Consider the following 12,587-nt stretch of genomic DNA (forward strand, 5'->3'; position numbering starts at 1 on the left):
TAGTACATAAAATAAGCTTTAATTTGATATATGTTTAAAGGACGCAGTATTTCCGGAACATTTTCAAAAATTAAGTTGAAAAAGTTAGTTTTTGTAAAAAAGTTGCTATTTTAAATCCCCCCTGTAAGCAGAATAAGTGTTAGATTTTCAAAAAAATGATATCAAATGAAAGGGAAATAACTAAGGTTTTAGTTTTAAAAAAAATATGTTGATTTGTTGATTTTTGAAAAAGTTATGGAAGTTTTAAGAAAAAAAAGTGAAAAAAAAGACAAAATTTATCGATTTTTAAATTTGTAATTTTATTGGATATTTCCCCCATTTGCGGGGAACGAGGGAAAATTTTAAAATTTTTAAGGGTAACGTCTTCAACTAGATACAATTTGTGATCTTTTGACGTATTGTTAAAAGAAATCAGTCCAGTAAGAGCTGAGAAAAAGTAGTGACAGACACAAAAAAAAAAAAAATAAATAAATAAATAAACACATCATGGTAAAATTAATACCTTCTCAGCTTCGCATCGAAGCTAATATTGACATTCATGAATGGTCACTTTTAAACCCTTCCTTTAATTAGGATTCTCATTGGATTTTTATAAACCGCACACTAAAATAAAGCTCATTGTATCTACTATATACGATTATAATATAAGTTGGATCAGAATTTAAAAAAAAAGTTTTATCAGTTTTAAAATACAGAACATATTTTTTGAAAATGCTATTTTGTACAATGGCGTAATTTTAAGATATTTTCTCTAATTTCTAAAAATGAGTTAGTTTTTTTTTTTAATTTTTATGCTAAATGACTCATTTAAATTAAAATCGGGTTCTTATTTTATATTGATCATTAATATCAACCCAGTGATGGCTGAGAATTTTTTTGGAAAAACATAAAAAAAAATACATACCATCAAAAAATCAATACTTTCTTAGCTTTGCATGGAAGCTAAAAATTATCTAATTAAGAAAAATGATTGACTGATAACAAATTTTAAATGAGTATTTNCTCTAATTTCTAAAAATGAGTTAGTTTTTTTTTTTAATTTTTATGCTAAATGACTCATTTAAATTAAAATCGGGTTCTTATTTTATATTGATCATTAATATCAACCCAGTGATAAATAAATAACATATTTCACATCTCACCTCCCCACTCTACATTTTAAATGGTTATAACATTTGAAATAATGGTTAAAAATTGTTATTGAATAGTTATTATTTTAATGAAATAGTTTTTATTTTATTAGCGAATTAAATATGTATGTTACGTATTAAATATCTTATAAAATGAAAGCTACATGAACTTTTTTTTTCTTAAATATATTCTTATTACAAGTTTTATTATTTAGTTGAGTTGTGAGTTATGCTTACCTACCTCCATTTTATATTTTAAAATGTTAAAAATGTACTATTTCAAAAAATCTTATTGACCAGTCATTTTCTAATTATATAATATTTAATTTTATTAACTAGTTAAATATATATTGCCATAAAAAAATAAAGTTGTCACACTTAGAAAGATGAATTTAAAAAAATACTTATCAATTATTAATAAATTAAGAATATACTAAACTAAAAAATACCAAAAAGGATTTTCTTATCATAATTATTATTTTAAGATAAATCAATTGGTTATTAAAAAAATCACCCTGTATGTTATTAGCTTAATTTATTATAAGCCGTTGGTAGCTAGAACTTATTAATTGGAAAGGGCAGCCTCTTTCATTTTAATATACATATTGGATTAAAAATTTTCTCTCAGAATTTATTTATAACTAACACAATTAATTTTTATAATTTTTTTTTTGTAAAAGATGGGTTAAATGGGGTAATTACACTCACCATTCTATAAGAACATAATAAAGTTACATACAAATTTAAGTAAAAAAACATCATCGAAGAAAAAATTGTAATAAAATATTATAATAACATGAATAATAGTAATTTTTTATACCAAAACAACATTTTTTATTTAATTTCAGAGTCATTCACATATAGAATAGAAAGTGTCAGGACAAAATTTTTTTTTTTAATTTTCTTGTTTTTATACATATTCAAGTTTCAAGTTTTGAAGTTTTGAATTCCTTATATGGTAAAATGACCTTTTTAAAAAAGTATATTGGATCAAAAAAATACATATAAAGTACTCATAAAAAAATTGTATTGATCCATACATTTCTCAAAAAGTAATAATTAATGAGTTACAAAAATTTTAAAACATAGAGTTTTTTTATAACCACTCAATCCAAACAGTCATAATATTAGTTAGATTATTTTATTACTTATAAGTTGGATAGACATATGTGTCTCCGTATAAAAAAACAACAGTTAGAACTATTTTAAGGGGAATGAGGGAAGATAGGACCAAATTTCTTTTTGGAAATTATATTTTTAGGATTCTATTGATTTTTGAAAAGAGTTATATTTTTTATACTTTTAAAGATAAACGGTGAATCATAAGTTACAAAATCAACCTGTTTATGCTTATATATTAAGCATTTTTAAATAGGAAAAAATACATACATCATCATATAATTTTTTATATAAGATTAAGACAAGAGTAAGTTGATGACATATAAGCAGTATAAAAATAACCACGATTTTTCATATTTATTTACTATGATCTTTGACTTTTTTAAGTATGCATTAACCAAGACATAAATAGGGTCTTGTTCTAAGTAAAAGAAATATATAAAAAGTATTACTACCCTGTAATGTAAGAAAAAATGTATTTTACAATGTAATTTTATTCACGTAGATTTTATAGTGTACATCAATATGGATGTTTTCTGTATCAGTTATTATTTGGTCAGTAATAACCAAATAACATGATTTTTTTCTTTTTTCATTTATTTATACAATCAAAAATTTATTAGTCTTCTATTTGCAAAAATGACAATAAAATATAGATTGATTTTAAAATAAAATATAAGTTTTAATCTACAGTTGTAAATACAATTAATTGAATTTTTTTAATTAAAAAATTAATAGTAAAATACTTGAAAAAGTTACCTTCATATTATTGTCAACTAGATAAGAAGATGAGCAAAGTTGGTAAACTAGGTATGCACGGAAAACCTCCCAAGTAGTCTTGCTCTTGAAAGCAGCCTCTGGGTTGGTAAATGATGTGTCCAATGGATCCCATTTTTGTTTGACAACATTTGTTAAAGAAATACTGTTATTTCTACGTTGCTGTTGATCGATTGGCTGAGATCTATTTGTTAATGTTCTTGCTGATTGTAAGTAAATTTCGTTCTTGACAGATACTTTTATTAACAGTTGACTACAATGATGAGATTTAGTCAGTTTCAGAAAAGCCATTTAACACAACGACTTTTTAAAAAACTAGTTATTTTTAAACGATTTGATGAGGTCTTTTAGTTCAGTTTATCTAAGAATTTGGTAATCAATAATTGGACGTTCACTTAGTTACCAATCACACCACTATTGGATACCAGCTATTAGACAATTAAGAATAATTTAAAACTCACAAAATACTAAATGCTGATAGTCCTAGTTCGACTGAGAATATAAAAATTTAAGAGAAAAACCACCAATTAGACAATCTTTCTTTATTACGATAATGATTCACTTTTTAATTCACACTAACAACGTTGAATAAAATTGCGACGGTAGATCAGGTGCAATGTGAAACACCAACTATATAAGAAATAAAAATAACTTAATCTTCAATACTTCAGTTAGAAATCAAATTTAAAAGGCGCGTGTCACTATACGTGTTTACAATATGTACACGAATAAGTGTACAAAAAAAAGTTGAATATTAAAATTCCACACACAGACGTATCTAGTGCGACTGTTTAGGGCTCTAAAGCGCCGGTCAAAATTTAACAAGACTTCTGGTTATTACAGTGCTGCATCATATTTTAAAATTTGTATTTATTTGGTGACACTGACCGTTGTCACTTAATAGCTGAAGAGTTTGCTACAAGAAGGAGGTGCTCCATTTTCAAATCTTAAAAGAGTTTTCAACAAAGTTTTACACTTTCATTTAATCAAAATCATTAGTGTTTGTAATTTTATTTATTGAATAACTTAGTAACAAATACACATAAATTATTTTTGTGGTATTAAGCTAAAGACTTTCTTTTATAACATAAGACGCGTAACTCCAAATATCCTAAAAATGAATTCCTTTATGTTGCAAATTCTTCAATTTTTAATTGTAAGAAGCTGCAAATATTATCATTTCTCGATCAAATATTATATATCTTGGCTAGAATTGATTGCTTTGACAAAAAGTGTCCAAAAAAGATAAGAATGAGAACTTCCTATCATGATTAAAATGATTGTGATAAATTTTTATTTTAATTGGAATAAGAAATTTTGCTTGGTATAACCCCTTTAAAAAATCCTGAGCATGCTACTTTCTTTTGACAAAAATAGTAAGAAAATTAAGAACTGAAAATTCAAAAACAATTTTTATTACATTAAATTAATTAGTATATTCACGGTAATACTACTAGAAAAATTCGATTTCAATAACTATCCATAAATTATAAAAAAAGAATGCTTAAGGATAGAGCTACTAATATCTTCTTATGGGGAAATAAAATGTTTTTTTTATTGATTTACCAAAAAGATAATTTTTGGTACTTATATCACTTGACGCTGCAACGTCTCATTAGAATTCTGAAGCATTGAAATTTTTTAAATCTTTCATATTTAATAAATGTCATTAAACTTTTTTTTACATTTTTAATTTAAACTGAGTCAGGATTTACCATCATGTAACAAATTAGAAATAAGGATAGTTATCCCTATAATGACTCGTAATTTGTGAAAAAATTATATTTTTAATTAGATTTTAAAGAAAACGCTCCTTTTTTGTTTATAATAATTCTCGGCAATATGATATTATATATAAGAAAAATACTTAAATAAATTAGTAAGTTTTATGATGTAAGCAATCTGAATTATCTGTGTTTCATAAAAAATTATTTAAATGCTAATAACTGTATTATTTACTTAAATTTTTATGAAAAAAAAAAAAAATTTGCCCTCCTTATGTTTTTAGAATTGCCTTTACCAAAATGAACTCTTATCTATGTGCGTTATCAATTTTTACTCCAATGCATAGTTTTTAAAATGTAAATATAATTTGTTTACTTTTCTTACGTTGGTTACATAGATTAAATACGTATATATTTAACGTGTGTTTTATCTATGTTGGTTAGAATAAATAATTTAAGTTCTGCCGTGATGTTTATATTAATTGAAAGGATTGAGAAACAAATTTTATTGATTAATTAATATATTTATTAATGTAAAATGTAATATATTTAATTATTTATTAGCAAATCTGTAAACATAGAGTGATACTATTTTAATTGATTTTTTTTTAAATTGTTATTTGTACTACATAAATCTAAATAGTTGTTTAGAGTTACCTTTAAGTTCAATTTCTAACATTTTTAATCACTTACAGATAAATGCCAATGTTTTTTTACTTAGTTTATAATGACGTCCCTAGATTCAGAAATCATTGAATGTTCTGATGATGAAAATTATGGATTTAAAAAAAATCAGGTATTTCTTTTATGATTGGATAGTAAAAAGTACCATAGTCGCTGTGCATAAGGCTTACAAATTTATTTTAAATATCCTCCTATTATCTATTTTTAATAGCTATTTATATTGTGACATTTGAACTCAAAGTATGCTTTAACTAATTTATTCCTTTTATTTAGGTAAACAATTGGTATCCCGATCCAATTGATATTTATTCACTATATAATTCATTAGACTCTGGTAATATTTCATCACTAAAATTAGATTGGACTTGTCCTGGAAGAAGAGAGCTTACTCCTGAAAATACTCAAGTTTCTCATAATACTATTAATGAAGAGTGTGAAATAACTGAGTAAATAAATTTTATTTTATCAAAATTTTCAAAATGTTTGGTAATTTTTTATTGTATTTGTTATAGATCAATTGATCAATCAGATTTTGATTTTGAAGATGAAATGTCTAATATGAATTTAACTCGTTTAGAAGGCAAAAAAGAGTTAAAAGGTAGTGCCAAAAAAAAGACAACCAGTTTAGATGCAGTTTTATCAAATATGGTTAGACATCAAAAAATGGATAATATGCTTGATGAAAAATTTGACTCATTATAAAAGTTATTAAAATTTTGTTAAAATAAGGTAAATATTTATTGAATACTAATTTAATAATGAAGATTTGAGTAATAAATTTTCAAAATATTTCATACTAAATTTTGTTAATTATTATGTTTTTTTTATGTGATAAAATTATTTTTAACTTCCAAACTTATTTTAAGTTCAAAATAGTTTTGATAAGCAATATTCAAATAAATGTTTTAGATAGAGTGAAAATATTTTAAAAAATAACTTAAAATTAGTTGAAATTAATTTCCTATAACATTGATTTCAAATTTATTTTAGTTATTTCAACTTTAATTTTTAATAAAATTCAATAGTAACCTATTTCAAAGCTTCATCATATATATCTTGTCACATATAATTACAAATTTTATATATGCATGTTTATATTTATACACATATTTTAGCTTAGTTAAAACAGTTTAACAGCTTAGTTTTAAAACAAATGATTAATATTCTTGTTGAAATTTTGAATATATCAAATAAAATATTTAATATAATAATTTTATAAATTAAATAGACTCTTACATATTTATCTATAACAATTACCAGTATTTTAAAGTAAAAATTATTAACAAAATGAAGAATAGTAATTAAATCAAAGAGTTTTATTCATTATTCCTTATTAATGATGTATTGAAAATAAAATAAAATTATACTTCAGAAATTCTCAGAAAATACTGTTACAAAATAAAGTATAACATTAAAAAGTCAGTTTCCAAGTTTTATAGATCAAAATGGGAATTTTGAAAAATTGTATAACACTTTTTCGTTTGAGAATTTATAACAATTCTCAGCGAATGCCTTTTTTTAATTTTGAAGATGATTAAACATGTTATAATAAGAAACCATAACTTTTAAGATATTCAAAAAAACGGACCCTTTTTTATACTCTTTGACCCTTATCTAAATATTAGTATGGTTCAGACAGAAACCTTTTGTATATACATATATATTTAAACTTTTATTTACATAAATATATATAAATCTATTTAAACAATACCATTTCAGCCTTTTCATAGGTGCAATATGGGAAGCTTAGAAAGATCTTAGCTCCCCTAATTTTTTAACAGCCCTCCGAAAGTTATAAAAATTACATGTAAATTGATATAAAAATATTTTTAAGAAGAGGAGAAATTAAATTAAATCTCCCAAAAATTCTGTCAAATTCCGTCTATGACAATTTCTTTCATTACATATTTAAATTGTTACAAATATAGACTATTTGAAAAAAAACTAATTTATGTTTTTATGTGATACAATATGTTAATGTTATGTAAAAAGTATATAATAGAATTTATTCAATTTGTAAAGATATATCCAAAATTAGCAATTACATGTGATAAAATAAACATGATGGGGCTTTGAAATTGGTTACTATTGAATTTTATTAAAAATTGAAGCTAAAATTACTAAAATAGTTTTGAAATCAAGAGATAAATTTTTTAAAAATTAATTTCAACTAATTTTCAATTATTTTTTTTAAATACTTTAATCCTTTTAAAAAAATTTTTTTTAATATTGTTGACCAAATTATTTAGAATATTAATGATACCTTCAAAAATGTTTAATTATAAATAAAATATTTATTTCTATAATATTTTAAAATATTTTAATTATATTTCTCAAGAAATATTTATTTAATTGAACATGAACCAGTCAACTAGTAAAATGCATTTAGGATGTTCTGTATGTTCTAAGTATACGCAATCAAGTTATAACAGAAATCCTGATTCGACATTTTTGCATACAAGTCAAAATAAATTTTCAAATATCATTTTTGATGAAAAAGAAACTAAATTGAAAAAAATTAAAAACAATCTAAATCAAAATTCAAAATTTAATTCACAATGTTATTGTATTTATATGCCAATAAACAAAACTAAAACTCAATCTAAACATATATGCTCAAAGATATGTGAAGTTTCAAAAATATCCACTACAGATGATTCCTGGTTAAATCAAATAATTAACTTTAGAAGAGATAATTGGTTTGAATGCCATGCAAATTTTTTTTTTAATGATATTGATTTAAATAGAGTAAATAAGCTATGTTTTTTAAGTAAGTATATTTAAGATTTTTAGGTTATCTGTATTTTGAACAGAAATTTATTTTTAATAAATTGTTGTATTGATAGGTAATACAAATTGTAGTGTTGAAAATAGCTCTAATAACTGTATTTGTTTATCATCGAAAAACCAAAATAATATCACAATCAACCCTGAAAGAAAAAAACTAAATGGTCAAAAAAAAAAAGGTAATGGAGTGGTAAATTAAGTATTTGTTTATAAATGATGAGTTTAATTTGATAAAATAAAATCTCTAAAAACGTTTTAATCTTAGGAAAGCAAAATTAAGATTTAAATTACAAACAAACATAATAATGCTAGTAGTTTTCTTAATATCTAACGGAAATAATTTATTTTTCTGGTGTCTATTTAAAGAGTTTTTTCACAAATTAAGTCATAACTTTTAATTGAACTTATCCTTTTCTTATAGAAAACCCCATCAATTTAGTATTGATTTTTATATATCTCATAATTGCTATTAATTGTTTCTATAGTGACAAAACATTTTGAAAAAGGATCACAAAAATCTTGACCAACCAGCTTCTTGTTCATCAAAATGAAAATTGTATATTATGAAAATTTTTTCCAAATGTACATATATGTTTATTTGTATAAGTAAGGTATTATGTATTATATTAAAGTGAAAACATAAATTATAATTAATTATGTATGTTTAAACAAACTTATTTTAAATTAACTATAATTTTAGTCTATTTTCATTTTTCATTTTTTTTATATTTTACTACTTTTTTCACATTTTAATATAAGTTATATTATTTTTAAATACACTATTTGTTAAATATATTTGTTCTTTTTTTGGATCAANTTTTGAAATCAAGAGATAAATTTTTTAAAAATTAATTTCAACTAATTTTCAATTATTTTTTTTAAATACTTTAATCCTTTTAAAAAAATTTTTTTTAATATTGTTGACCAAATTATTTAGAATATTAATGATACCTTCAAAAATGTTTAATTATAAATAAAATATTTATTTCTATAATATTTTAAAATATTTTAATTATATTTCTCAAGAAATATTTATTTAATTGAACATGAACCAGTCAACTAGTAAAATGCATTTAGGATGTTCTGTATGTTCTAAGTATACGCAATCAAGTTATAACAGAAATCCTGATTCGACATTTTTGCATACAAGTCAAAATAAATTTTCAAATATCATTTTTGATGAAAAAGAAACTAAATTGAAAAAAATTAAAAACAATCTAAATCAAAATTCAAAATTTAATTCACAATGTTATTGTATTTATATGCCAATAAACAAAACTAAAACTCAATCTAAACATATATGCTCAAAGATATGTGAAGTTTCAAAAATATCCACTACAGATGATTCCTGGTTAAATCAAATAATTAACTTTAGAAGAGATAATTGGTTTGAATGCCATGCAAATTTTTTTTTTAATGATATTGATTTAAATAGAGTAAATAAGCTATGTTTTTTAAGTAAGTATATTTAAGATTTTTAGGTTATCTGTATTTTGAACAGAAATTTATTTTTAATAAATTGTTGTATTGATAGGTAATACAAATTGTAGTGTTGAAAATAGCTCTAATAACTGTATTTGTTTATCATCGAAAAACCAAAATAATATCACAATCAACCCTGAAAGAAAAAAACTAAATGGTCAAAAAAAAAAAGGTAATGGAGTGGTAAATTAAGTATTTGTTTATAAATGATGAGTTTAATTTGATAAAATAAAATCTCTAAAAACGTTTTAATCTTAGGAAAGCAAAATTAAGATTTAAATTACAAACAAACATAATAATGCTAGTAGTTTTCTTAATATCTAACGGAAATAATTTATTTTTCTGGTGTCTATTTAAAGAGTTTTTTCACAAATTAAGTCATAACTTTTAATTGAACTTATCCTTTTCTTATAGAAAACCCCATCAATTTAGTATTGATTTTTATATATCTCATAATTGCTATTAATTGTTTCTATAGTGACAAAACATTTTGAAAAAGGATCACAAAAATCTTGACCAACCAGCTTCTTGTTCATCAAAATGAAAATTGTATATTATGAAAATTTTTTCCAAATGTACATATATGTTTATTTGTATAAGTAAGGTATTATGTATTATATTAAAGTGAAAACATAAATTATAATTAATTATGTATGTTTAAACAAACTTATTTTAAATTAACTATAATTTTAGTCTATTTTCATTTTTCATTTTTTTTATATTTTACTACTTTTTTCACATTTTAATATAAGTTATATTATTTTTAAATACACTATTTGTTAAATATATTTGTTCTTTTTTTGGATCAATTTTACTATTTATAAATAAATTATAATATAATAATATATATTTATTGCTAACAGTATTTCTCTTTCTTAAAATTATAAACAAAGAAGTTCTTCAGATTTTTTCAAGTTGTATTTAAGTTTAAAAATCTTGTAATTTAACTAATATTTAATTTAAAAAAAAAAAGTTGTTTGGTTTAATTCTTAGAGTGAAAATGTATTTGATAAAATAATATTTTTTAAATAACATTTACTTTATTTGAATTTTTTTTTTATTTGACCATCTAATTTAAAACTAGTAAAAAATTTTATTTTTCAATTATGTGTTTTTATAGAAAAAATAATTAAACAGCTGAACTTCATGAAAGTATAAATAAATATAAATACAGTGTTTATAAATATACTGTAGACCGAGTGTCAAATGAAAATCTTATAACTAAATATTATATATTTGTAATTGTTATTTTATTACTAGCTATAAATTTAAATATTCAGCATCCATCTTCCTGTCTTTATATAAAAATAAATATTATCTTGGTTCTAAAAATTATTTTATTAAAATCATTTTGTTTATTAAATTTATAAGCATAGCCCTCCTACATATGTAGAGTTTTTAAAAAGATTATTCAAAATATGAAAAGATTAATACTTTATAATTTACATCATCAATTAAAAATAAGTTAATACCCTGATTAGATAATAATTTTGAGTAATTTAATATTATATTGAAATTGAAGTTAAAATGATATTGATAATAAAATAGTAATGTAATTTGAAAACAAAAATGTTTAATAGACGATCTATTTTGGATTAATTTTAAGTATTTAAATAATCTAAGAACTATTATTGTTATTGTTTTTTTATAATTTGGATGATTATGTTTTTTACTATTAAATTGCCATGTGCAACTAATAAGGTAGTAACTCAACAAATTTAACTTTGAGATTATGAGGTATTCGGATTTAGGTTTTATTCTTCTTATAATAACTCTCATCAAAATATCGTAAATTTGGTTTGAATCGGAATTAAATTACTTAGAAAATTGAAAAACAAATAGAGTGCAATCAGAGGATAAATTTTATGTTTGATCTTCTAAAAAGTGAGTTATTGCCTTATTCATTGCGCATATCAAAATGTTCCTTACCCATAGAATTGAATACAAAGTCTGTTATGTATAGTTTTGACACTTTACTAACTAAACAGTTAAATATTAATAATAAAAGTAAATGATTATAAAAAAATTAAGCAATAATAATTATTATTTTTGGTGGTAATGCAACATATCTGACTACAGCAATGCACAAAATTTACTGTAACTAGATATGTTTGAAAAAATTATTTTTGAATTACTTTTTCAGTAATTGACTATTAAACAACAATTTTTACAAACACTATATAATTGGTGATAGTGATTATTATAAACAATTTTATATACCTACTTACATAAAATTTGTAACTCTAACTTATTGATTTTATTGAAAATTCACATTAGTACATTTTTTTCCATAATTAGTGAAAAACGTAAATTAAAAATGAATTTAATTATGGTTAATATTGGAGTTGAAATCTCAGATAATTTTGAGAGACCGTTGTTTTACCAAATATGTATTAAATACGTTTAAGCTGAAGCTTCCTCAGTTGATGCAGAAATATATCTGAGTCCGTTGTATCTAATGTTATAATATTGCAAAACCTGATTTATGATTATAAAGGTTTTTGTTAGTTGTATCATCACTAAAAACGATTTCAATGAAAAACAGACAAATTTTAAAACTTTTAAATCAGTATGGAAAACTAACTTAATTTAAAAAAATTAATTGAATAAAGGATGTCCGATAAACTCGATTAATATCAAAAAAACAAACACGAATATCTATTAAACTTTGATGTACTAGAGATGACTTAGAATTTTAATAAAAATTTTAGTACATAACGTTTCAATAGGCGAATTAATGAATAGTTACTAATAAAACACTATTAGAAATTCGTATTCAAAAGTTCTTAGGCACGTATTTTTTTTTTTTAGCTTCGATGCGAAGCTGAGAAGGTATTAATTTTACCATGATGTGTTTATTTATTTATTTATTTTTTTTTTTTTT

At 22.1% G+C, this 12,587-nt stretch overlaps 2 protein-coding genes across 15 annotated transcripts in view; one reads left to right on the forward strand and one right to left on the reverse strand.

The window, feature by feature from the left end:
- The window catches only part of LOC126908510 (proline dehydrogenase 1, mitochondrial-like), a 14,820-nt gene extending 10,995 nt beyond the window's left edge, over nucleotides 1-3,825 (reverse strand). For 2 of the 3 annotated variants that reach the window (XR_007704778.1, XM_050690650.1), the window contains exon 1: nucleotides 3,009-3,825. Coding sequence is in view for 2 of the 3 variants with exons in the window: in XM_050690650.1 (XP_050546607.1) it covers nucleotides 3,009-3,317 (309 nt within the window). In the remaining variant the exon portion in view is untranslated. The remainder of the gene's footprint in view (nucleotides 1-3,008) is intronic. The other variant, XM_050690648.1, reaches the window with a different exon arrangement.
- A 1,334-nt stretch (nucleotides 3,826-5,159) lies between these two features.
- Nucleotides 5,160-10,512, forward strand: LOC126908511 (uncharacterized). Of its 12 annotated transcripts, XR_007704779.1 has the most exons (7): nucleotides 5,160-5,290; nucleotides 5,446-5,546; nucleotides 5,708-5,880; nucleotides 5,947-6,163; nucleotides 7,773-8,204; nucleotides 8,281-8,400; nucleotides 8,707-9,037. XR_007704779.1 is itself a non-coding variant. In XM_050690660.1 (4 exons), the coding sequence occupies exons 1-3, from the start codon at nucleotides 5,478-5,480 to the stop codon at nucleotides 6,134-6,136; spliced, it is 432 nt and encodes a 143-aa protein (XP_050546617.1). In that variant the 5' UTR covers nucleotides 5,314-5,477; the 3' UTR covers nucleotides 6,137-6,163; nucleotides 9,277-9,382. The 12 variants fall into 12 exon arrangements, 8 of the variants coding, with proteins under 8 accessions (XP_050546617.1, XP_050546616.1, XP_050546615.1 ...); XR_007704781.1 differs by lacking the exon at nucleotides 5,160-5,290 and having other exon boundaries at nucleotides 5,314-5,546; nucleotides 7,802-8,204; XR_007704780.1 differs by lacking the exon at nucleotides 5,160-5,290 and having other exon boundaries at nucleotides 5,315-5,546; nucleotides 7,824-8,204.
- Nucleotides 10,513-12,587: the final 2,075 nt, after the last annotated feature.

Source organism: Daktulosphaira vitifoliae, unplaced genomic scaffold, assembly GCF_025091365.1.
Source record: "Daktulosphaira vitifoliae isolate Bord-2020 unplaced genomic scaffold, ASM2509136v1 Scaffold_5, whole genome shotgun sequence".
NCBI classification, from domain to species: domain Eukaryota; kingdom Metazoa; phylum Arthropoda; class Insecta; order Hemiptera; family Phylloxeridae; genus Daktulosphaira; species Daktulosphaira vitifoliae.